The 27231-nt window shown below is 43.4% G+C and overlaps 1 protein-coding gene across 1 annotated transcript in view; it reads right to left on the bottom strand.

Annotated features, from left to right (window-relative positions):
• Nucleotides 1-27231, bottom strand: part of arl8bb (ADP-ribosylation factor-like 8Bb) — a 63646-nt gene that overhangs the window by 24965 nt on the left and 11450 nt on the right. The window contains exons 2-3 of the mRNA XM_038810757.1: nt 4791-4871; nt 3778-3851 (exon numbers count right to left, since the gene is read on the bottom strand). Coding sequence (XP_038666685.1) covers nt 3778-3851; nt 4791-4871 — 155 coding nt within the window. The remainder of the gene's footprint in view (nt 1-3777; nt 3852-4790; nt 4872-27231) is intronic.

Below are 27231 nucleotides of genomic sequence, written 5' to 3'. Positions count from 1 at the left end.
TCAATTAAAGACAAGATAAAGTCCTGATGTAGCTTGAATGTGAAGGTCACGTGTTAACAAAAGTCATTAGGCGAGTCCTCAGCCCAACCATTTTCAATTGTAGCAATGACCTTCCTTCCTTCCATCACAAGGTCAGAAATAGGTCATAGATAACTGCAAAATGTTCAGCACAATTCGTGACTCCTCAGATGCCAAAGCAGTCCATGTCCAAATGCAACAAGACCTGGACAATATCCAGGCTTGAGCTGAAAAATGGCAAGTAATATTCGTGACATACAAGTGCCAGGCCATGACCAATAGGGGATCTAACCATCATTCCTTGGCATTCAATGGCATTATCATTATCATCTCCTGTGGAGACTAGGAACCTAATGACAAACAATTTGCTCCCGACTCACCAAAAACTGTCCATTATATGCAAGGCATAAGTCAGGAGTGTGATGGAATACTCACCACGTGCCTGGATGAGTGCAGCTCCAGCAAGCTCAACACCATCCAGGACAAAGCAGACCGTTTGATTGGCACCCCTTCCACAACCATTCAAACCGTCCACCACCGACAAACAGAAACAGCAGTGTACACCATCTACAAGATGCACTGCAGAACTCACCAAGGCTCCTTCCAAACCCATGACTGCTACCATCTAGAGTAGTGGGTGCTTGGGAACCCCATCACCTAGGCGTCCCCCTCAAAGTCACACCTCATCCTTATTGGAAATAATATAGAACATTGCAGCGCAATACAGGCCCTTCGGTCCTCGATATTGCGCCGACCTGTGAAACCAATCTGAAGCCCATCTACTGCTGTTTTTCCAAAGCTGCTGGGTCAGGTTTCTAGAACTCCTTCCCTAACAGCACTTTGGGACTACCTACTTGTCAGTGGGATTGTAGTGGGTCCTGTGGACTCCGGTTTGAATCCCACCATGGCAAAATTTGAATCCAGTAAAAGTATCTGGAATTAAAAGTCTAATGATGACTATGAAACCATTGTCAAATATGCCCTTCAATGAAGGAAAATTGCCATCCTCACCTGGTCGGGCCTACATGTGCCTCCAGTCAGTCATGTGGCTAACTGTTAAATGTCCTCTGAAATGGACTAGAAAGCCATTCAGCTGAAATGCTGGCCCACCCAGCAGCAAGTGCTGGCCCACCCAGCAGCAAGTGCTGGCCCACCCAGCAGCAAGTGCTGGCCCACCCAGCAGCAAGTGCTGGCCCACCCAGCAGCAAGTGCTGGCCCACCCAGCAGCAAGTGCTGGCCCACCCAGCAGCAAGTGCTGGCCCACCCAGCAGCAAGTGCTGGCCCACCCAGCAGCAAGTGCTGGCCCACCCAGCAGCAAGTGCTGGCCCACCCAGCAGCAAGTGCTGGCCCACCCAGCAGCAAGTGCTGGCCCACCCAGCAGCAACAACATCCCATGAAAGAATTTTTTTTTTTTTTTAAGTAACAGTCAACCACAGCATTAACTTCATTTTCCAAGTTCTAGCAACTGAAAAATTCAGAACCAAATATTAATCCGTAAAGCTGTACGCAAGTCATAGGAAATAATTAAATTATAAAATACCAGTTCATCCAACAACACAAGGTTCTGCCCGCTTAATAAAATTGTTTGTTCTGGGTTCTGTCCATTCTGGAAATCCGTTTTTTGTGATGTTAATTATATGGCTGTATTTTTTTGCAAATGTTTGAGGATCAACTGATAGGTGTTTCTTTGGCACCTTGGCTCTTTTCTATGTTGGTTGGGTTTTACTTGTCTTGTGTCGGCTCCAGGAAGGGCTTAGGCCCTTAGTTAGTATGTTAGTATGGGGGAGGGTCAGTCCGTACTGGGTTGTTCGGCCTTGGCTGGCCCCCATTTTGACCTTGACTCGGTCATTGTGGACTTGTTCTTAGCGCCACCCCCCTCCCCTCTTCTACTGCCTTCAACCAGGTCCTGGAACAAGTTGGTGAGTGTCATTCTGTCTTGTGGAAACCCTCCTCCAACCTCCAGATGGTGAATTTGATTTTCTCCAGGTGGAGAAATTCCGACAGGTCGGCCGGGCAATTTGCAGCTTTGGGTGGTGCTGCTGATCACCAGTCGAGCAGGATTCTTCTGCATGCGATTATGGAAGTGAAGGCTAGGGTGTCAGTCCACTTCCCAATGATACCCCAAAGACTGCCCACTTCAGGCTTGGTGCTACCTCAACCCCACAACCTTGGACATTGCTTCAAAGGTGGCACTCCAGAACCCGACAAGTCTGGGGCTTGCCCAGAACATGTCTGTGTGGTTGGCCAGGCCTACTTGGCACTGTTCACATTTGTTGCCATACACACATTTGAATTATGTACTAGAAATTTGTGATCCGCAAATGCCAGTGAGCCACATTGTAATGTCCTTTAGCCCAACACCTACACCTTTCTCCTCGAAAGTACTTAAGTATCGATAGTAATAAAACGTACTGGAGACAGGATTACCCTGTTTAACTCTGTTCCGAATCGGAATAGAATAAATTTTGCCCTCGTCAGCATCATAGTAGAAACATCTGTGTACACATCGTCAATAATGATAAATTTGACTTGCATGTTAAACAAAAATAGAAAATGCTGGAACTATTCAACTGGCCATACAGTACCCGTGGAGTAAGAAACAGTTAATGGGTGGCATTCTGCCATTAAGACCAAGTGCTGTGGCGGTGCAGGAACATGGGAGTGCTTCCCACTGCAGCAGCCGGCAGGAAAACATGGCAAATCTTCCCAACCTTATTAATGATGCACACCAATGTTTCACGCCATATTCAGTGGCACGTAATACACCTCCATGTCCAGATGCCATACTGAAAAGGTGCCAACAGCTCTAACTCCAGAATTAGAAGAAAGTGGACCTTGTGAAAATGAAGATCGATCTCAGGAAGCACTCAGATCGGAAAATGGAGCTCTGGAGCATGAAGCTAGATCTCCAGGAATATTGTGGCTGAATGTTGGACCCCTTCAGGACACTTGATTTGGAAAGTTCACCTGCAGATACTCCCCCAACCTACTGCTGTGGTGTACCAGATTTGTGGGATGCCTCCATCCCGAACTCCAAAAGGTTGCCCCAGGCACTGGTCAGGTGAGTCCCGACATCTGCCTGCCACGTTGTTCAGAACGTTTTTGATCCCAGCATGCTTTCCTGACCCCATCATGGAGAACCTGGAGTGGAGGTTTAGCCTTCACCTGCAACCCATTGACAGGAAGCAAATAGGGTTCACGCTGCCTCTGGCAGGTTTTCCAATCCGCCATGGCAGGCACCAGTGGAAGATCCTTCTGTAAATTCACATTGGTGTGAAACTGATTTTCTGGCCCTCCTGCCATATCGTCCCACCGTGCCCACCATTAAATTATTCGGGTGGGTCTTGGGGGAATTCTACTCAATGTTTCAAGTCACCGATTTGTTGTTCATGGGGATGAAATTAGCTCGAGTGCAGTGGGTATATCAAGCACTCTGTTGCACAGAGAAGCTCAGGTCTCCTCAGTCAGGGCTCCTTCTGAAATTATCAATTGGTGAGCAAGGTCATATTTAACTACAGACATCAAAAATTAATAGAAACTACGGGTACCCAGGAGATTGTGCAAATTAGCTGGTTTTCTTCAGGTGGGGAAGAAAGAGGTACAGGATTTGAGGAAACAACCTCCAGTTTAAAAAGTCAGTATGCTCAATTCCTTGCACCTGATCAACTCCCTGATAGGAAGAAAGCACCATCACAACTCAAAATGTATTTAACTATGCTTTGAAGTACGAATGAGGCATAAACTGCAAGATATACTTACACAACAGCATTGACCCCTCTACAATAACGTTCCCACATACTTCGAAACCTTGGTTGTCCACCAATGTCCCAGATCTTTAAGAAAAATTAAACGGCAATTATATATAACATACTTAAAGTTCCCGTGCACAACTAATTTAGTGCACCGTCATAACAACGTTCAATCTCTTATAATAGAGAGCGTACTAAGTTCTGAACTACTCTATTAGCAAGCAAACACATCCTGCCTCAAGCATGAATAAAATGTCTAATGATGACCACAAAACCCATTATCGATTATCGTAAAAACCCATCTGGTTTACTAATGTCCTTGAGGGAAGGAACTCTACCAGCCTTACCTGGTCTGGCCTATGTAGTTGACTTTCAACTGTCCCCTCAAAGGCAATTAGGGATGGGCAAATAATGGTGGCACAGCCTGCAAAACCCACGTTCCATGAAAAAATAAAAAAAGAGCAGTCCACCATCTCAGATGGACCATCCTGGGAATTGTAGTCAAAGACATCAAGTTGAAGAGGTAACAATAGTCCCAGGGATTAAATTCCAAAGCGTTGCCACCACCAATGCACAGGAGTGTGATGGAATACTCACTTGCCTAGATGAGTGGAGCTCCAACATTCAAGGAGCGCCATCAAAAATAATCAGGGGGTGGGGGGAGGAGACGGGACAACAGGCAGAGAGGTCTGAGTTAATTAGGGAGAGCCAGCACGGATTTGTAAAGACACGTCTTTGATTAATCGAATTGAATCTTTTTATGGAGAGTGGATGTTGTCTGTATGGGGTTTAAGGAAACTTGACAGAATAGCACAAAGGCTGGTTTACAAAATTGATTCTCATTCAATAGGAGAGTATGCTACAGTATCTCAAAGCACACAGACTAATGAATTCCTTTAGAACTAGCAAATCATATAGGCAAACAGTGTTAAACACTCAAATGACTGTCCCAAGTATAAAGTGTTGATTAAATCAGATCAAAGAACAGCATAGATTATACACGATTGCAGTTTCATTACATACCTTTATTGTTACATTGCCTTTAGTGACCTTTCTCATGTTGAAGCCAACAGTTGGAATCATATCTTCGCTGAACTGACCACACTAGAAGTTAAAAGAAAAAAATAAAATTGATTCCATATTGATAAAATAAAAGTTCCATGAAACTTTGGTACCTCTCACCTCTAAATAATACTAGAAATTGTCATATCCCCAGGATGTTCCAAAGTCTTCCAAAACCATACGTACTTTGAATCATACTGAATGTTCTAAATGGAGCAGCCAATATGCACACAGCAAGTTCACACCAATAGCATTGCAATGAGGGACTAGACAATGGATTATAACAGGGTTTCCCAAACTTATACTGTAGCTGCAGGACCCAGGATGATTTCCCAAGTGCATCAGTGAACCCCAAGCATTCTCAATGTAGATACCCATTTTTGGCACAAAATAGGTGCCAACACAAATCAAATGTAAACAAATCTTTTATAGCTATGTATGTATTAGGAATTAGCAAACAGTCACAAATACATTCACCAGCTAGATGGCCACCTCACATTAACCTCTGGACAAGCCACCCACCCATGGCCCCTTAACATTCGTGCTCACTGTTCTCTAAAACAAAAGTACACTTTCAGTATCACCAAAGAGAAATAGCACAGACTGAATCTATATAGGGCCTTTATTGTACAAATATGTCAAGACCCTGTAGAGTGGCAGGGGAAAAACAACTAAGATGCATGAGAAACGTAGAAAAAAACTTGATCAAAGTGCTGGGTTATGAAATGGTTGGGATTTTTTTTTAAAAAGAGGCAGCCAGGTTGCCAAAGAGAAGTTCCTGATTTTAGATTTCTATAGATCACTATCCTGTTAGGAGATTACCTAATTGACAAAAAGGAAGTCAAATAGTTGTTGGGGGGGGGGGGGGGAAAGAAAGAGAGAAAGAGTCCAGAAATTTTATGCCCCAAGTTCAATATTCACAGCATGGTAGCAGTGGTTAGCATGTTGCTTCACAGTGCCAGTATCCCGGGTTCGATTTCTGGCTTGGATCACTGTGTGGAGTCTGCATGTTCTTCCTGTGTCAGTGTGCGTTTCCTCTGGGTGCTCAAGTTTCCTCCCACAAGTCCCAAAAGAAACATGCTGTTAGGTGAATTGGACATTCTGAATTCTCCCAGTGTACACGAACAGGCGCCAGAGTGTGACAACTAGGGGATTTTCACAATAACATCATTGCAGAGTTAATGTAAGCCTACTTGTGACCATAATAAAGATTATTATATTCATTATTGAAACAAAACACTCCAGTACCACCTGGTCCCTGCCAATACCAGAAAGCCAGAAGACATTTCCCAGCAACTCAGTCTTCCAAATCTATTCAGTGGCTAGGATTGGCAACCTTTACTGCATCAAAACTAGCCTTTTTTGGTGGAGAGGGTTCGAGTTCTAAGATCAGCTTCGCTGATGGTAGAAGCTAAGGAAGTGATGTCAACTATATCAGGGTATTAATGCGACAAACAAAAATGGATAGGCTTAAAAAAAAACACTTCTGTTATCGGTGTTAACTTCAGAAGTTTCTGAAACACTATAATTGTACAGATGTATTTATAGCTCAGATCATAGAGCACAATATCTGCCATTTAGAAATTGTACTAATTTTGAGTCTCACACGAGGACATTTTTGCAATCCTCCAGATGGAAACCATTTTGGTGCTGAAACACAAGTCATAAATCCTAATGTGATTTTCACCATCATTGCTATTTCCTCTCCCCACGCCAACACTTCAGTTAGGTGGAGTTGATGGGTTGCGGGGTAGGGCAGAGGGATAGCGTGCTCTTTCCAAGGGCCGGTGTGGATCCAATAGGCCCAATGGCCTCCTTCTACACTGTAAATTCTTTGATTCTATGATCAAGTGGGGGAATATTTCTTCAAAATAATCCAGCCCCATCCAAGCCTATTTAAAATGTTAATTGGAGTTGAGCATTTTTATTTTTTTTAAATAGCAACTTGGTTTTGAAGAGCTGGCAAGATAATTTGACTCTTTCTGTGAGATGCTAACCATAAGTTGTCATTTTTATTGCTGCAAATTACACCATGCATCAATGTCAACAGTAACATTAGATAAAACCGCTTTTGCAATAATTACAATTAATTCGCTAGCATAAAGTTTTCAAGAAGGTATCTTTGCTTGGTCATGAAAAACACTGGATATCATAGTTGATGGGTGACCAGAACAGACCTTCCAGGACCTCTGACAGACAAGAAACAAGGGGTTGAGAGCCTCCCTTACCCAATGCTTGGGTAATTGAACTTGTTAGATCATTCTCAGGTGTAACTCTTTGGAATAAGAAAGAAGTTACATTGCATCCAGTTCAAGCTGTGGCATTTTTGATTGATGAGTTACATAAACAAGTTTTTGTTTATTGCTTTGGCATAAAATCATGCACTTCAGGTGATTCACTTCATTTTTTGGGAGGGGGAGAAGGGGAAATACGGCTGCAAAAGTGCGCAGACTTCCATGAAAACTCCCAGTGCCAGTTTATCTGATGGGCCAATTTGCACAAGTTGGGGCCTGTTGCAAACAGGTGGGGCAGGTGGTGTTTCTCACGTTGTTATTATAACGTCATGGCGTGTCACCCAACTGTGTACCAATATAGTGGTGCATGTTTCCCAGGAACCAAATTAATATCCAGTGAAGTCACAAATGACTTTAATGTTAAATGCCTATTAGTATTCCCAGTTGATTATAGGCGGTCAGTAGTTTAGATAAAATGCTACTTTGTAGTTTTCTAAATATTACATTAAACAGTCAGGTTTTTGTTTTTGATAACAAGTTAGCATTTCATTCATGCACTTAAAAGTAAAGGTTTTCCAGAACAGTCTATCCAGCTTATTTAAGGAGATTCCATTGCTTGTAAATGACTTGCGACTGCTACTTCCTTTTGTATTGGAGCTGGGTGTTTGGTAGTTGTGTGGAAGGTACATTTGTCTCATCTTGGTACAACAAACTGAGAATAAGTAAAAGTCAAAAACCTGTGTAAATAGTGCAAGACAACTGTCCAGGCGTCGTTAACGTTTAGGTCACAAGACCATAAATTGGAACAGGTGTAGGCCATTTGGCCTCTTGAATTTGCTCCACTCTTCAGTAAGATGTCATCTAATTGTAGCCTTAACTCCACTCCTCATAACCTTGGAGTGCCTTATCAATCAAAAATCTGTGTAACTCAGCCTTGAATATCTTCAATAAGAAATTTCTACTAATCTGCGTTTAATGGAAGACTAATTTTGATAATGTGTCCCCTAGTTCTAGATTTCCCCCACAAGGTAATTTATACGCTCGCATCTACCCTGTTAAGTCCCCTTAAAAGGCTTTTCAACAGGACCACCTCCCATTTTAGGGAGTTAGGCTGGAAGTTAAGGGCCAGGACAGACAGAGTTGTCATCTCTGGTTTGTTGCCGGTGCCACGTGATAGCGAGGCTAGGAATAGGGAGAGAGTGCAGTTGAACACGTGGCTGCAGGAATGGTGTAGGAGGGAGGGCTTCAGGTATTTGGATAATTGGAGCGCATTCTGGGGAAGGTGGGACCTGTACAAGCAGGACGGGTTGCATCTGAACCAGAGGGGCACCAATATCCTGGGGGGGAGGTTTTCTAGTACTCTTCGGGAGGGTTTAAACTAATTTGGCAGGGGAATGGGAACCGGATCTGTAGTCCAGCAACTAAGGTAGACGATAGTCAGGACGCCAAAGCACGTAGTGATGCAGTGGGGAAGGTAACAATGACAAAGGAGAGTACTTGCAGGCAAGGAGATGGGTTGAAGTGTGTATACTTTAATGCAAGAAGCATCAGGAATAAGGTGGGTGAACTTAATGCATGGATCGGTACTTGGGACTACGATGTGGTGGCCATCACGGAAACTTGGATAGAAGAGGGGCAGAAATGGTTGTTGGAGGTCCCTGGTTATAGATGTTTCAACAAGATTAGGGAGGATGGTAAAAGAGGTGGGGGGGTGGCATTGTTAATTAGAGATAGTATAACAGCTGCAGAAAGGCAGTTCGAGGGGGATCTGCCTACTGAGGTAATATGGGTTGAAGTTAGAAATAGGAAAGGAGCAGTCACCTTGTTGGGAGTGTTCTATAGGCCCCCCAATAGCAGCAGAGATGTGGAGGAACAGATTGGGAAACAGATTCTGGAAAGGTGCAGAAGTCACAGGGTAGTAGTCATGGGCGACTTCAACTTCCCAAACATTGAGTGGAAACTCTTTAGATCAAATAGTTTGGATGGGGTAGTGTTTGTGCAGTGTGTCCAGGAAGCTTTTCTAACACAGTATGTAGATTGTCCGACCAGAGGGGAGGCCATATTGGATTTAGTACTTGGTAATGAACCAGGGCAGGTGATAGATTTGTTAGTGGGGGAGCATTTTGGAGGTAGTGACCACAATTCTGTGACTTTCACTTTAGTAATGGAGAGGGATAGGTGCGAGCAACAGGGCAAGGTTTATAATTGGGGGAAGGGTAAATACAATGCTGTCAGACAAGAATTGAAGTGCAGAAGTTGGGAACATAGGCTGTCAGGGAAGGACACAAGTGAAATGTGGAACTTGTTCAAGGATCAGGTACTGCGTGTCTTTGATATGTATGTCCCTGTCAGGCAGGGAAGAGATGGTCGAGTGAGGGAACCATGGTTGACAAGAGAGGTTGAATGTCTTGTTAAGAGGAAGAAGGAGACTTATGTAAGGCTGAAGAAACAAGGTTCAGACAGGGCGCTGGAGGGATACAAGATAGCCAGGAGGGAACTGAAGAAAGGGATTAGGAGAGCTAAGAGAGGGCATGAAAAATCTTTGGCGGGTAGGATCAAGGAAAACCCCAAGGCCTTTTACACATACGTGAGAAATATGAGAATGACTAGAGTGAGAGTAGGTCCGATTAAGGACAGTAGCGGGAGATTGTGTATTGAGTCTGAAGAGATAGGAGAGGTCTTGAACAAGTATTTTTCTTCAGTATTTACAAATGAGAGGGGCCATATTGTTGGAGAGGACAGCGTGAAGCAGACTGATAAGCTTGAGGAGATACTTGTCAGGAAGGAAGATGTGTTGCGCGTTTTGAAAAACTTGAGGATAGACAAGTCCCCCGGGCCTGACGGGATATATCCAAGGATTCTATGGGAAGCAAGAAATGAAATTGCAGAGCCGTTGGCAATGATCTTTTCGTCCTCGCTGTCAACAGGGGTGGTACCAGAGGATTGGAGAGTGGCGAATGTCGTGCCCCTGTTCAAAAAAGGGAATAGGGATAACCCTGGGAATTACAGGCCAGTTAGTCTTACTTCGGTGGTAGGCAAAGTAATGGAAAGGGTACTGAGGGATAGGATTTCTGAGCATCTGGAAAGGCATTGCTTGATTAGGGATAGTCAGCACGGATTTGTGAGGGGTAGGTCTTGCCTTACAAGTCTTATTGAATTCTTTGAGGAGGTGACCAAGCATGTGGATGAAGGTAAAGCAGTGGATGTAGTGTACATGGATTTTAGTAAGGCATTTGATAAGGTTCCCCATGGTAGGCTTATGCAGAAAGTAAGGAGGCATGGGATAGTGGGAAATTTGGCCAGTTGGATAACAAACTGGCTAACCGATAGAAGACAGAGAGTTGTGGTGGATGGCAAATATTCAGCCTGGAGCCCAGTTATCAGTGGCGTACCGCAGGGATCAGTTCTGGGTCCTCTGCTGTTTGTGATTTTCATTAACGACTTGGATGAGGGAGTTGACGGGTGGGTCAGTAAATTTGCAGATGATACGAAGATTGGTGGAGTTGTGGATAGTGAGGAGGGCTGTTGTCGGCTTCAAAGAGACATAGATAGAATGCAGAGCTGGGCTGAGAAGTGGCAGATGGAGTTTAACCCTGACAAGTGTGAGGTTGTCCATTTTGGAAGGACAAATCTGAATGCGGAATACAGGGTTAACGGTAGGGTTCTTGGCAATGTGGAGGAGCAGAGAGATCTTGGGGTCTATGTTCATTGTTCTTTGAAAGTTGCCACTCAAGTGGATAGAGCTGTGAAGAAGGCCTATGGTGTGCTAGCGTTCATTAGCAGAGGGATTGAATTTAAGAGCCGTGAGGTGATGATGCAGCTGTACAAAACCTTGGTCAGGCCACATTTGGAGTACTGTGCGCAGTTCTGGTCACCTCATTTTAGGAAGGATGTGGAAGCTTTGGAAAAGGTGCAGAGGAGATTTACCAGGATGTTGCCTGGAATGGAGAGTAGGTCATACGAGGAAAGATTGAGGGTGCTGGGCCTTTTCTCATTGGAACGGAGAAGGATGAGGGGCGACTTGATAGAGGTTTATAAGATGATCAGGGGAATAGATAGAGTAGATAGTCAGAGACTTTTTCCCCGGGTGGAACACACCATTACAAGGGGACATAAATTTAAGATAAATGGTGGAAGATATAGAGGGGATGTCAGAGGTAGGTTCTTTACCCAGAGAGTAGTGGGGGCATGGAATGCACTGCCTGTGGTAGTAGTTGAGTCGGAAAATTTATGGACCTTCAAACGGCTATTGGATAGGTACTTGGATTAGGGTAGAATAAGGGAGTGTAGGTTAACTTCTTAAGGGCAGCACGGTAGCATTGTGGATAGCACAATTGCTTCACAGCTCCAGGGTCCCAAGTTCGATTTCGACTTGGGTCACTGTCTGTGTGGAGTCTGCACATCCTCCCCGTGACTGCGTGGGTTTCCTCCGGGTACTCCGGTTTCCTCCCACAGTCCAAAGATGTGCAGGTTGGGTGGATTGGCCATGACAAATTGTCCAAAATTCTATGATTAACCTAGGACAAAAGTTCGGCGCAACATCGTGGGCCGAAGGGCCTGTTCTGTGCTGTATTTCTCTATCTATCTATTTTCAGTGAATATAGGGCCAATGTGCTCAACCTTTCCCAATATATAATAGACTGTAGCTTCTGAGATCCAGAGCAGTGTATGGAGGATGATGGAGGCATGTCATCCCATGGGTGCAGTGGGGAATCCCTGGGAAATTCCTAGGTAAGGTTTGCACGGCAGTTGCCCAGGAAGTGCAAACTCCTGATAGGCAATTTCCCTGCACTGGGAACCATCCAATAATATAGTTTAAATTGCAAACTTCAGATGGTTCGAACTGTGTTGCAAAAATGACTACCCAGAAAATGTTAGAAGAATTAAAACCTAGTACGGACCCAGGGGCTCTGCCCACCCCCATATACGCACACGCACCTAGTTGGACCTTTATACTTGCCTAGTTTATGACAGCTAGCACTGTAAAAACAGGAGACATGGCCTACTTACCTTCAGCTCTACAGCCCCTCGACGCTAGGCCTTGGGTACTTGCTCCCAGATCTTACTGGCCCGAGGTGGAAGGTCAGCCGAGATAGGGTCACTTAGAGTTCCAAGTAAGAACTTTCAAGCGGAGAGGCAATCCAACTGCATAAGCAGTCCATCGGAGTTGGGGCCCAATATATTTCTGCTGTAAATTATCAGAGACTTGAACTTGGCTTTTCATAAAATAGAATAGTGTAAAGTTGTTTAATTCCAAATCCCATGGGCAGGCTGCATGTTCAAACATTTATTAAATTTGGTTGTTGAACAGGCTATTTTATGAAATCTCGATTTGGCAGTGAAATATTTATCTTTAGAATACCAAGTTCCATTTTGTTTATGTTGAGGCCCACGTTTCCTACATAGGGCATATACCTATTATGTGTAGTCAATTTCCCTTTTTTCAAAAACATCTGCATATCTTTTCAATTATAGTTTGTAATGGTGACGCAAAAAAAAAAATCCAAGTTGGGACAGGGTGCTCTCGGGGGTGTGGGTTGGAGGGGGGAGGATTTCAGACGTGTACCACGTCATGCAGGAGGTGGATGAGGCCTCGGTGGAGGAGCTGAAGGGTAAATGGGAGGAGGAGCTGGGTGAGGAGATTGAGGAGGAGATGTGGGCGGATGCCCTGGAGAGAGTGAATTCCTCCTCCTCCTGTGTGAGTCTTAGCCTCATACAGTTCAAGGTGCTGCACAGGGCCTACATGACCGGGACGAGAATGAGTAGGTTTTTCGGGGGCGAAGACAGGTGTGCTAGGTGCTCGGGGAGCCCAGCAAACCACGCCCATATGTTTTGGGCATGCCCAGCGCTGGGGGAGTTCTGGAAGGGAGTAGCAAGGACAGTTTCGAGGGTGGTCGCATCCAGGCTGGGGACTCGCAATTTTTGGGGATGCAGTGGAGCCAGGAGTGCAGGAGGCGAAAGAGGCCGGTGTTCTGGCCTTTGCGTCCCTAGTAGCCCAGCAGAGGATTTTGCTTCAATGGAAGGAGGCGAGGCCCCCCAAGTGTGGAGGCCTGGATCAATGATATGGCGGGGTTCTTCAAATTGGAGAGGGTGAAATTTGCCCTGAGGGGATCTTTAGGCGGTGGCAGCCTTTCCTGGACTTCCTGGCAGAACGGTAGGAAAATAGGCCGGCAGCAGCAGCAACCCGGGAGAGGGTGGGGGGGGGGGGGGGGGGGGTTTGTTTCGGGGGAAGAGAGAAATGCGTATGTGTGTTTATTGAATATGCCAGGTGTTTATCTATTTTTTCTTTTTGTAGTTACTGGGAGGGGGGGGGGGGGGGGTTGGTTTTGGGGTTAGTGTGTTTTTCTTTTTGTTGTCGTTAATACTGGTTTCTTGTTGTTATTTTCTGTTTTTGATATGTTTTCGGAAATCTCAATAAAAATTATTTTTAAAAAAATAAAAAAATAATCCAAGTTGGTAACCAGCCTTTCTCTTCCTCCTGCGAGTGGGAAGTGATGATGAGTTCTGACGACAGACTAAAGCATACCCGTTTAACTCCTTCAAAATACCAAACTTCGGTAGCATGGTGGTTAGCATCAATGCTTCACAGCTCCAGGGTCCCAGGTTCGATTCCCGGCTGGGTCACTGTCTGTGTGGAGTCTGCACGTCCTCCCCGTGTGTGCGTGGGTTTCCTCCGGGTGCTCCGGTTTCCTCCCACAGTCCAAAGATGTGCGGGTTAGGTGGATTGGCCATGCTAAATTGCCCATAGTGTAAGGTTAATGGGGGGATTGTTGGGTTACGGGTATACGGGTTACGTGGGTTTAAGTGGGGTGATCATTGCTCGGCACAACATCGAGGGCCGAAGGGCCTGTTCTGTGCTGTACTGTTCTATGTTCTATGTTCCCATCGCCAAACCATTTAATCTGGCAGTTGTGGATTTGGGTGAACCTGATGCATGATCAATGTCTTCAGTCACAACTTCAGACTAAACATTAAGGAATACTATGCCTCCTACCTCTACCACTCGAGGTTATCAGGACAACTTCAGCCAACTCCATAGCAATGTTTCTGCAAAGCATTGCATGAAGCTCTATCTACAGTGCTGCTGCTGCTTTAGAGGAAATGGTTAAGCACAATGTCTTCAGCTCACACAGCAAATTACAATGCAACAAGTTCTGCTTATTATGCAACAATTTTGCACAGCAATAGTGCGGCATATTGAGCAAAATTTTCAGATTAGAATGGAAAGGGCAAACCAAAGTAGATTTATACTCTGGAGATTATGGTGCAAACAGCTTTAGTGAAATGAAAACCCCCTAAGGTAGCATTGCATTGGTAAGTGAATAATCTAACATTACATTCTGAATATTGAAACATCTTGAGATTTTTTTAAAAATCTATGCAATTCTTTTAAAATGGTGTATTAGTCATGCATGGTTAAGAGGTATATCATTTGCAGAAGAGTGTTAGCAGTAGAATGGCATAAATCATAACAAGTACTGTACAAGACCATCAACCGACGATGGTTTAACTGGAAGTGAGCAGTGGATCTTGTGACTGCAATGCTGGTGCCTCAGACTAATCTGGAGGCATCAATGTCATTAATACAGCTTCCATCCTTACCTTTGCAGCAGTGAATACAAAGTATTAGTAAAAGATTAATCTGGAGCACTTCAATCAACAAATCAAACAATTTCTACTCCACAATGACAACATCGATAACAGAAGAGCATCCAAAGAAATATGCTCAAAGTGTGCCAATACCCAGAGAGAAAAAAAGGACAGGTAAATTTTCTGGGCATAGCCTTCATCAGAACCAAATTAAATACAAGTTAAATAAATCTTCCCAATGGTTGCAGCGGGGAAGTTGGGGGGGGTATGGTCATTTCTGAGCACTGGACTCACAAAAATTAAGGTAAAGGTCACAGGAGAGTAACCAGGATAATACCAAGGATGAAAGGCTTTAGTTGTAGGAGGGGTTAAAGGAACTGGGTTTTCTATTAAAATGAACAACGTTTCAGGGAGGTTGAGGAAAGGCATGCTCAAAATCACCAACACTTTTGGTACAGTAAATAAGAAACGCTCCACTGGACAGAATTGTAAAGGAACCAAAGGAAAAATTAGCAAGTCACGATAGTCTGCAACGCACTGCCTGGGAGAGTAGCGAATAGAGAATTCAACAAATACTTGAAAAGCCAAAATTTGCCACACTGCAGAAAGAGCAGAGGTGTCAGACTAATTGGATAGCTTTTCCATAGAGTACAGAGACAATGGGTCAAACGGCCTCCTGTGCCACTTCATTCCAGGCGTAAATCTGTTGTCTAGTTAGAGACTGCAGATCAAAACTAATCTAGGATAAAAAAAACTCATTTGCCTTCTAAAAATTTAATTAACTACTTATTACTTCTAACTACTTCGTGATTTTATTAAGGCCTTCAATACAAAAACAACCTCAACTAAACATCTGTAACAAGACACCAGAAACTAAGTGGACGGAAGTGACTCATCACCCACAAACACACAAGAGAGAGTAGGAAATATATATCGGCCATTCTCTTTACCACTGGCAGTTACTAGGCCCTTCATATACTACAGCAATTAAGCTGAAGAAAGACTCCAAATACTTTACTGAAGTAAAGGTAAGATAAAGTCACCACATTCCCAGATGACCATAAGCGGCTTTCCCGTTTGAGGCGGACAGCTGACTGGTGGTGGTTTAACCCGAGGATCACCACACCTCGGACAAGGGGCACAGTTGAGAAGGCGAGCCCTTCATGAATAACCTCAGGAATTGAACCCACACTGCTGGCCTTGTTCTCCATACCAAATTAGCTGTCTGGCCCACTGAGCTAAACTGGTCCAAGCAAAGAGAAGCCCCGTTTGCTCTCTGAACTGGACATAAATAATAATAACCTATATTGTCACAAGCCAGCTTACATTAACACTGCAATGAAGTCACCACATTCCATCTTTCGGGCATGCTGTTAGGTAATTTGTGGGAGGAAACCGGAGCACCCGGAGGAAACCCACTCAGACACAGGGAGAACGTGCAGACTCGGCACAGTGACCCAAGCTGGAAATCGACCCTAGGACCCTGGAAGTGTTGGGGAGTTTACTCCCAGTATCCCAGTCAATAGTCAGCCTGAAACCAACATTAAAAAAACACTACCCCGTCGTTATTTTATAGCTATGGGGTCTTGCCATGCATGAACTGGCTGCCATGCTTCCTACATCAGATGGCGGCAGCACAGTGCTCAGCACTGCTGCCTCACAGCACCAGGGACCCACATTGGATTCTGACCTTGGGTGATTGCCTGTGCGAGGAGTTTGCACATTCTCCCCGAGTCTGCATGGATTTCCTCTCAGTCCAAGATGTGTAGGCTAGCTGGATTGGCAATTCAAAATTGCCCTTTGGTGTCCAACGGTTAGGTGGGGTTACAAGAATAGAGCGGGGGCAGGGCACTCAATGGGTCGAACTGCTACTTTCAGCAGTGTAGGTATTCTATGGTTCTACTCTATATTTCGAAAGTATTTAATTGGCTAGAAAGCACTTTGAAATATTCTTATATTGCATAAGAGAATATATAAATGCAAGTCTTAGGTAGTGTGTAATACTATGAGCAACGACATGAAAAAGATTGCTTTAAAAAAAGGGTAGGTAGTCCTTGGGACTCAACATGATGAAATAACATTTTTCTCGAGTCAACACCACAACAAAAATGCATAAGTGATGTTAGAATCTTTCAACAACTAGGTTGGCCAAGAATGTCCAAGACACAGTAGATTACAAAACTGTATCTTTAACCCCACTCGGAAAATTGTTAAAAGCCTCAAACACACTTAAGAATTTTGATATTTTCATTTAAGTGCAGAGGAATTTTTAAACATGCAGAACCAATACCCAATAATTCACTTAGAACAAGTGAATCACCTTTCATCCTGGTTTTTGAGCTTTTGCCTAACAAGACTGTAAATTAATGAATGCAAAAATGTTTCTATCTGAGCTCAATTCTTAAATTCCTACAGAAAAAGAGATCTTCTGAAGTGGTTTCCTTTGGCCTGCCAACACCTGAAACCTGACATGCAACCCCAAGTCCAGGATCAAATTTCAGAATGTGGCATACTTATAATTTACAAACGCAATATTTTTTAATCCAGGGCAGAAGATATATTTTTTCTTCTTTCATGGTATGTGCACAATGTCATGGCTAGCATTTATTACCCCGTCCTCAACTTCCCTTGAAAAGTTGGTGAACCACCTTCTTGAAGCAGTGCTGTTGGGTAGGGTGTCCTGGAGTATGAAGCAATGGCAATATATTTCCAAGTCAGGGTGGTGTGACATTTAAAGGGGAAACTGCAGCTGGTGTTGTACCCACATGCTTGTTACCTTCGTTCTTACAGCAGCGGGAGCTCACAGGTTTAGAAGTGCAAATTAACTGGAGCATGAAAATCATGGACCTCCAAATCTTAATTACATTAAAGTTACAACATATAAGCAGGCCATTAAGTGCCATCAATCTGTGTCAGCATCTACTCTGCACAAGACCAAGTCTCTCTCTGCATGCCTCCCATTTATGGTAGCTCAAAACAAATACTGGAGGCTTCCAGTAGAACAAAGGGGTTTATTGGTGAAAAGCAAAGGCAGTTAGATAAACAAGCACAGAACACTATACAGTTCAGCTCCCTGGTCCACACTGCCCGGGGTCCTGCTTCAACGGCCCGTGCAAATGCCCCATTGGCCAGGGGACGCTTGCTCCTGCGTGATTGGCCCCAAACCAGTCATGTGGTCTGTGGAGCCTACTCCCTTAAAGGGGCCATGCTACCACACCATTCGATTCTTATATCTCTTGATCCACAAGTCAAAACTAATGCTGAATGCTCATGTAATTTCTCCCTTAACTGCTAATCCTGGGAGTGAATCCCACAGCTTCATAACTTGGAAGGCGCAGTCCTCAGCTGCTGTCCTAAATCTTTTGCATTTAATCTCATATCTACAGCCATCATTCTGAAGTCCAGTGACTAGAAACAGTATGCCCACAGTTCATGGACTTCATGGTGTTGTTTCATATTTTTAGATCACTGATCATCCTGTTTTTGCGTGGTTTTAAAGAAAAAAAGTACAACTTTTTCTCGTCTTTTACTTTTATAATTCACTGCAACATCCAATCGTCTCCAATGAGACAAGGTGCATGCTTTTTTTAAAAACGAGTGTCCCAAATCTTTTGATAATAAATTAAGCAGCCATAAGTTTCCCTGGATATTAATATACTTGACTTAATAGGTATCTCTAGAATGGATGAGATACAAACCATAACTGATCAAGTTGAGTCATCACTGTGTCTTGGAATAAAGAGTGTGAATCTTGCAGTTCAAGGACCTCACGGGATTACATATTGCCGGTTTTAGGAATCCACATTTTACTCTTCACGAAGCTGGTTTGATTCCATTTATATTCCATCTAAGCAAATGGCCGAACTCCATGCAATAGACAAGAATGTGGATGGGGAAGCCAAAATCGTAACAACTAATGGCAGATAAAGTGGAGAGGAGGTTATGTGGAAGCAATGAAGAATATGGCAGATGATCTCAAGTTAGAAGTGCTGAATTATTGCAAGTTATTGGAAACCATTATCAGGGACAGAATTAACCATGCTGTTCCAAGCCAAAGTTTAACATGAAACGTCAGTATGGATTTGTTAAAAGTAAATCCCAACATACTAACTAGTTTGAATTAATTGATGCAGCAACAGAATGTTGATTGTTGTCATTCAAAGGTTGCATAAATGGAAAGTCAGAAGGCATTAGAGAAAGTGAGGGAGGCTTGATTTGATAGAAACTCATGGAATGAAGCAAAGTAGCTGTATTGGTGAGAAGCTGGTTCAGTGACAGGAAATAAAGGTCAATCGATTTCTCTACAAACTGCAGTTTACAGTTTTGGGTATATCCTTTAATTTTTTTTTTAAATGGCCTAAACCAGAGTGAGAAACAACATTATCAATCTTGCACATGACAAAATGTGGCAAAGTCATTGATGGAGTTATAGTAGATGGCAGAGAGGATGGTGAAATGGGCAGAGGCAAGGCAGACGGAATTTAATATGGAAAAATTCAAAGCGATGCACTTGGAGGACTAATGGAAAATTGGTCTTTTATAAATAGTAACTGAAAATATACAAATAAATACAATTGAGCAGTGCAGATGAGCAGAGACACCTTGGCATTCATATACAGCAATCCTAAAAAGAGATAAAAGTAAATTACTGCAAATGTAATTGGAAACAAAAACAAAATACTGGTCAATCTCAGCAGGTCTGACTGACAGCATGTGGTGAGAAAAGGGAGGTAACATTTTGAGTCTTGTCAAAACTTAAAGGTGACAGGGCAAGGTGAAAAGGTAAATATTAAAGCATTGAGCTACTTGGTTCAACAGAATCCAAGGGTGGTACAGGCTTGGAGGGCCAAAGGTCCAGTTCCTGTGCTGCATTGTCCTTTGTCCTAAAAGCAGAGATTATTGCTGGAACATTATAAATCACTGGTTCGGCCTCAACTGGGATTGTGAAAATTCTGGGCACTCATTTTAGCAAGTTGTTCCAGTAAAGCTATAACAGGCATTTATCCAGCAATATGGGAAACCATCCAGCTATATCCTGTCCATAAATCGGCACAGTGATTAGCACTGCTGCCTCAGAGTGCTAGGGACCCTGGTTGAATTCTGGCCTTGGGTGACTGTGTGGAGTGCGAATTTTCTTCCCGTGTCTACGTGGGTTTCCTCTGGGTGCTCCAGTTTCCTCCCATTGTCTATAGATGTACAGGTTAGGTGGATTGAGCATGCTTAATTGCCCCTTAAACGTCCGGTGGTTAGGTGGGGCTACAGGGATAGTGTGGGGGACGTTTGCCTGGATGGGGTGCTCTTTTGGAGGGTTGTTGCAGACTCGATGGGCCGAATTCTGTCATGATTCTATGAAATCCAACTTGACCTATTACCACTCCTTCAGTCTACTCTTGGATCATCAACAAAGTGATGGAAAGCGACACTTACTTAGCAATAAACTGCTCACTGACATTCAGTTTGGGTTCCACTCAGCTCCTGATCTCATTATAGCCTTGGTCCAAACACAAATACAAGAGCTGAACTCCAGAGGTGAGATAAGAGCAATTGTCCTTGACATCAAGATAGCATTTGACAGTGTGACATCAAGGAGCCCTAGTAAAACTGGAGTCAACATGGGATTAAGGGGAAACTCTTCTATTGGTTGGAAACATACCTAGCACAAAGGAAGATGGTTATAGGGGCTGGAAGTCAATCATCACAGGACATCACTGCAGCAGTTCCAGTTATATAAATACTGCAGCTACAAGAGCTGGTCAAAAGCTGGGAAATCTGTGGAGAACAACACGCCTCGCACAAGGCAAAAGCCAGGAGTGTGACAGAACCTATACAATTGCCTGGATAAGTACAGCTCCAACAACACTCCAGAAGCATGATACCATCCAGGTCAAAGCTCGATTGACACTCCATTCACCACCTTTAATATTAATTCCATCCACCAATGACAGTGACAAACGTACGCAAGTTACACTACGGCAATTCACCACAGCTCCTTCAACAGCACCTCCCAGACCAATAACATCTGTCACCAAGTAGGACAAAGGCAGCAGATGCATGGGGAGACCACTACCTTTAAGTCCCCCTCCAAGCCACACTATAATTGCCATGCCTTCACGGCCCCTGGGTCAAAATTCTGGAATTTCCTTCCCAACAGCACATGGACTACAGCAATTCAGGAAAGTGGCGCACCAACACCAGCAGTTAGGGATGGGGAATAATTGCTGGCCTAGCGAGCAACACATCCGGAAAACAAAGAAAAGATGTAAAGGCCTTAGATAAGATGCAGGATGTTTAACAGGATGATGGGCTTCCGTTATGGGAAGAGACTGGAAATAGTAGGAGCATTCTCCTTGGAACATGGAAGGTTGAATGATCACCTAGAGGTCGTCAAGGTGCTGAAACGTTTTTAGAGATAGAAAAACTTGACAAGTGAGTGAATAACCAGTAGTCATAGATTTAAAATCATTGACAACAGATCTTAGATAGAGATAAAAGTTTCTTTACACTCAGTTATCCGGATCTAGAACATTTTGGCAAGATAGGGGAAGCTGCTTTCATTTATACTTCTCAAAAGGGAGTTGAACATATGGTTGACAATGAAGAATTTGCAGCACTGAAGAAAACAGACGTATCAGGCTAACCACTCAAGAACCACAACAGACTGAATAGCCTCCTTCAATACTACAAGTTTCTTCAATTTCATGAATACAAGTCACTTATTCACCTCTTAGATGAACTCCTAAACCTCAAAGCATTGTATATAATCTAACTTTGCACAAGCTCATTTGCACAAAGAACTCTTCATGTTCTGCTTCAAAGGCTTTGTGCCAATAGCTTTCCTTCCTTTTATAGTTACTCTTACATGCCATTTGTAGATAGGTTGCTAAAAGCTCTAGCTTAAATGTATATAACAGAAGTAAAAATTGATCATATCGACTTATCGAGAAAGCCACATCAGCATAATTGCAGAACCCAGTCCCAAGCTTTACCAACAGCAACAGCCATTTTGTGGTTAAACATTTTGATCTGATCACTGACACTATCAGCCTCTTCACAATTCCCTTTGTTGAAAGGCCAGCAACTTGAAAACAACTAGCAATTATAAAGCATACTTATTTGTGAAATAAACCATTGCACATAGGCCCATAGAGCAAAATTACAAGGCATTCAACTGAACCAGGACAGAGTTTGAAAGATTTGGTTGAGAGCTTGAGCTAAAAGTTGAGCTTTGAGAAGGTCTTCCATTTAAGGTTGAATGGTGGAGCAGTTTAGGCAGGGAATGGGACAAAGGAAGTTAAAACCTTTACAAACAGTGGAGGGGAATGGGAGTGGAAGGAATTTTTAAAAAATTAATTTGTGGAATGCGAGCGTCATTCGCTAGGCCACCATTTAATGCCTATCCCCAATTACCAGAGGTGGTGAGCTGCCATCTTGAACCGTTGCAGCCCAAGTGTTGCAAGAACATCCAGTGCTGTTAGGAACGGAGTCCCAGAAACCAGCAACTCTGGAGGAGAGAATAGTAAGGGTAATACAGGGAAATGGGAAGCTGTGTCTTGGACAAGTTGGAAATGCCAGTTTGAAGAAGGTCCATAAATTACAAGAGATGGTGTTGGTTAAGCCAGGAATGTCAGCCAAGACATGATACAGTTTTCCTCTTCCAAACAAAATGGAATTTTATACTACTTTATACTACTTCCTGAATAGGCAAATTACACCTTCATTCAACATCTGAATGCCTCTTTGGCCATGGCACCTGAAGGGAGGAGGAAAGGAATCAAGGGATATTGGGATATTGAGGATAAATGAAGCTAAGGTTTAGATCAGCCTCGACCTTGCTGAATGGCAGAGTCTCATGAGGGTATGCACTTATGGGGGACAGCATCAGAACCAACTGTTCACGGGGCAGCACGATGGTGCAGTGGTTAGCACTGCTGCCTCACGACACCAAGGTTCCAGGTTCAATCCCGGCCCTGGGTCACTGCCCGTGTGAAGTTTGCACATTCTCCCCATGTTGGCGTGGGGGTTTCGCCCCCACGATCCAAAAATGTGCAGGGTAGATGGATTGGCCACGCTAAATTTCCCCTTAAATGGAAAAAATGAATTGGTTACTCTAAATTTTCAAAAACAAAATTCTGATCAGAATTACGATCCTGGTTTGCCAACACTGACTCATTTGATTCCACGCAATCATTTTTAAGATATAAATCCTACAAAAATCCAGTGCCTTCAAGTCTTATTGGAGATTTGCAATGAACCACCCATGAAGGGGATAAAAAAAGCAATGCTGCAAAAAAAAAAACCTACAAAAGCAGCACTTGCATCGTTCTTTAAAGCATGTGCACATTAATCACCAAACTCCCATTTGCTCTGACAATATCTCCGAACATGACCAGTGTCTAGACCAATGAGTCAACTAAAAAGGTCGCTATGCAATATGGATATGGTAATCATTGCAACGCAGCCCTGGCCTGTGCCAAATACTGAAAAAAAATGGAAAAACACAGCTTGTATCCTTTAACCCACTTGGTATTTAATCACACCACAATAATATTGCTGAAGTAACATTTCATAATATTGGCTGTGTTAGGCAAGACATTTCTCAACTCATGTTCCAGATGCAGCATTTAACAGTAGTAGTAAATCTGCAAGTGTACGTGTCCTATAACTGCAAGCTACCAAGGAAACAAACTGCCCGAGGTCACCTTCCAATCACCAACAGGAAGGGCACAATAACTATATTCACCTGCATCTCCCAACTCACCCAAAACCTTCAAAAGTGAGCACTAGGTCATGACAAGTTTCAATGGTATCCCATACAGCCTAATTTCCACAAAACATGCACTCTTTATAAATTGATAATCAGAATTACAAGCCTTATTGTACAGCATACACCTTGAGCGCACTAAATAAATGCAATTTGTTGCATATCACAGGCAGTAGATGTACACATCCAGCTGCAATTTCAGCACTTGATTCTATTTTAGCCAGACTATAGTGTGAGCAGGAAAGCAGTCTCAAGAAGAGTCAACCGTGATGTGCATCCTGGCCACCATTTTACATATTAAGCAGAGGCTCAGCGAGTAATTGGCCCACTCTCCTCCTGGAGTCTACTTCTGCCACAACTTGCAAATAAGCATACACACACAAGAAAAGAAATCTCAAAGATATTTCTTCCCAACCTGATCCCAAAATGGTAACTTACACTGGGCTAAGTTCAATAGGCATCAGAAGTCTCAAATACCTCATCGCAATGATGATTCTTGAGTGAACTTAGAAAACTTAAAATTGAGCACCTTCTAACCAGAGTAGTTAGACACCAATCACCAACAGGAACCGTGGCCGCATTTTGGAACCCCTTGGCCAAAATTATCCAAATCAGCAGAGAGCATGGAGTAAATCGGATCTTTACGGCTCATTGTTGCGCAATAACAACTGAACCATAAGGAGATATCTACATGGTGTCTTTCTTCATACATCACTCAAGCTGCAGCTTCACTTGTCTTTCCATTTCTAATAATTTTGGATTACAATCAAAGTGGCCAAGCTTTGCCGATGACTGCAAAGAAAGAGCACAATGCACCTATCAGAAATATATCCTGGCACACTTCAGCAGCAACAGCAAAAAGGCGAAATGTTTTATAGTACAAACTGTGTCCGAATCAATGTCACTCCATCAGCCAGGGGAGTAGGTCATTCAGCCGTTTAAGCCTGCTCCACCATTCAATTAGATCTTGGTTGACCTGGGCCTCAAAATTTATGACCTTGATTCCATATCTCTGGATATCATTAACTTCAAAAATATACAGCTTTAAATCTTGAAAACACCAACTGTGCTTGCATCGTCAGCCTTTTAAGGGGACAGAAGAGATGTTCTGATTTCCTCTACCTTCAAGTGCTTGCCAATTGCACTCCCAAATGGCTTGGCCCCATCTTTAACACCATCTTCACTTGCTCTTGATCACCACCCCACCCACCACAGAAAATTGTTTCTTTGTACCTAACTTACTGAATCCTTTGAATTTTAAAAAAAACTTGGATCGGATTACCCCTCAATCGTCAATGTTCATTGGAAAACAAGTCAAGTTTACGGATAAGACACAAAACCAAAATACACATTTGTCAGATTAGTTTGGTTATATTTACCATTAACATACAGTACGGATTCAACCAATGATGGAGCGATTACATTTTGGGGCACGGGGAAACCATGTGATGCAGGTGCGAAAATAGGAACTTTAACGCGGGCTCTGACGCTCTTTTTGTATGCTGTTTGCGACGCACATGCTTGCCTAATCATAGAATCTACAGTGCAGAAGGAAGCTATATGGCCCATAAAGTCTCCACCAGCTCTTGGAAAGAACACCCTACTTAAGCCCACGTGTCCAACCTATCCCCGTAACCCAGTAACTCCACCTAACCCAAGGGCAATTTAGCATGTCCAATCCACCTAACCTGCACATCTTTGGACTGTGGGAGGAAACCGGAGCACCCGGAGGAAACCCACGCAGACATGGGGTGAACGCGCAGACTCCTTCAGACAGTGACCAAGCTGGGAATCGAACTGTGAAGCAATTGTGCTAACCACTGTGCTGCCATGCCACCCCTCTGTACTATGTCCCTAGAAGTTTTTGGATGAGTGGTGGAAAATAAATGTAGAGGAATCCCTGGATATTTGGCAATAAAGGGGAGCAATCGGATGCAATGTACTTTCTACGGCGTTGCAAATAATGACTGCAATCAACAATATCAGAATACTGGATGACAAATTCAACTTGTTGGCACAGAATCTAAGTGCTCATGAGACCGAGTTGCAAAATGCCAATAAAAGGCTCGATGAAACAGAGGAAAGAATCCTGAATGTTAAAAATGTAGGTTCCTTAGCAGAAATGTCAGAAATCCTGGCAGATTTGGAGTAGGTCTGCCGGCCAAAGGAGCGGAGAGCAAGGCTCCATTTAAGTTGAGAGAGCTGGCTACGTCTCCTTCAGCTGGATGGGAAGGCTGGGCATTTCAAGTTGGAAAAGGCACACCGTTTCCTATCGGAGGCCAAGGGACGATCAATGTCCCAGTGCCATGATCATTCGCTTTCATAACTTCAAAGATCAGCAGAAGCTTCTGGAAGCAGCAAAGCTCCATGAGGGAACGATAATCTTTTTTATTTCCAGGACTTCTCAGCAGCGACACAAGTGAAGCATAGAGGTTTTGATGCAGGTAGAAAACAGCTCAATATGATATTGATATTCAATAATCCAGCTTTGACCTTGGACTTCATAAAGTCCATAGAAGGCTACGACTTGGACTGAATCTTCAGCTTGTTGAAATTCGGATTTCACCGTGTTATGTTGTTTTTTTTCCTGATTTTGCATCGTCTTACATCCTGTTAATTGGAAAACGTCAACAGTTGAGCATTATACTGAATGCTTTATCCCAAGAACTTCAGGGACTATATTAATGGGTAGTTGTGCCAAGTGCTAAATATTTGTTGTTTTCTCTTCACATCCTTACCTTTACGGTAATACTGGTTGTTTGGCATTGTCATTTGAGTGTACCTTTAAGAAATGGGTGTTTATTAGTGATGTCAGAAAGTGGGTGGAGCTGGGCTGTGTCAGTTTTTTTACTTTCATTTTAGGCTGTTAGGATGTTTTATAGTTTCGTTTTCAGTGTTGGAGCTGAAGCCAGACAAAAAAGGTGTATTGCTGATCTCTCTACCATGAAAAGACTATCTCTTGATCATTTGGTGAATTCAGAATTATAAATGTTCTCAGTAGTGAATGTAAACCTAACGTGCTTCTGTTAAAAGGTGTTTCTTTTGTCCTCTGGATGTTGTTTGGGAAGTTATTACGGGTTACTTAGTGTTGAATTCTTTGGAAGTTGTATCTGAATTAATGGTTGCTAAGATGTTCACTGTAGGTTTTAACAAGGTTAACTGGAGTACATAAAATAAACATTGTTTTGCTTTACAAAATACTTTTCGAATTCTGCTGTACCACACCTGTAGTGTGAGCTGTGTGCTCCCCATACCACAACCTATTAGAAGTTGTGGGTCAGGTGAACTCCATGAACACTTAGGGGTTCTCTAAACCCTGGCCCATAACAGTATGCACTCTTTAATCATAACAGAATTAAGTGGCATCATTGCCCAGAGGTGGGTGGAAGGTTTGGGTCTTCATGTGTGGGTCCAAAATGCAAGAGGACCATTTGGCTCCTACTCCCTCATCGGCTTTTTACTCCTCCTCTGTCGGGAAGTAGTCTTCTGATAGCAATCATTGTATGGCCGCAGGGGTTAGTCTTACAGGTCCTCAACTTGTGTTGAGGAACATCCCCTTAGAGCTATTGTGGTAGTGATTTTTCGTATTTTTGTGTTGAGGTTTATGAAATGTTGACTGAATCCTGCAATGGTACAGATAGACCTCTTCATAGAATCCCAAAAATGCAGAAGGAAGCCATTTGACCTATCGAGTCTCCACCAACCCTCTGGAAGAGCATCCTACCTAAGCGAACTCCTCCACCCGATCCCTGTAACTCCGACTAACATGCACATCTTTGGACTGTGGGAGGAAACTGGAGTAGCCAGAGGAAACCTA

This window comes from Scyliorhinus canicula, chromosome 11, assembly GCF_902713615.1.
Source record: "Scyliorhinus canicula chromosome 11, sScyCan1.1, whole genome shotgun sequence".
NCBI classification, from domain to species: Eukaryota; Metazoa; Chordata; class Chondrichthyes; order Carcharhiniformes; family Scyliorhinidae; genus Scyliorhinus; species Scyliorhinus canicula.
Note: the sequence above shows the minus strand (reverse complement) of the source record. Positions and strands in the feature narration are given on the sequence as shown.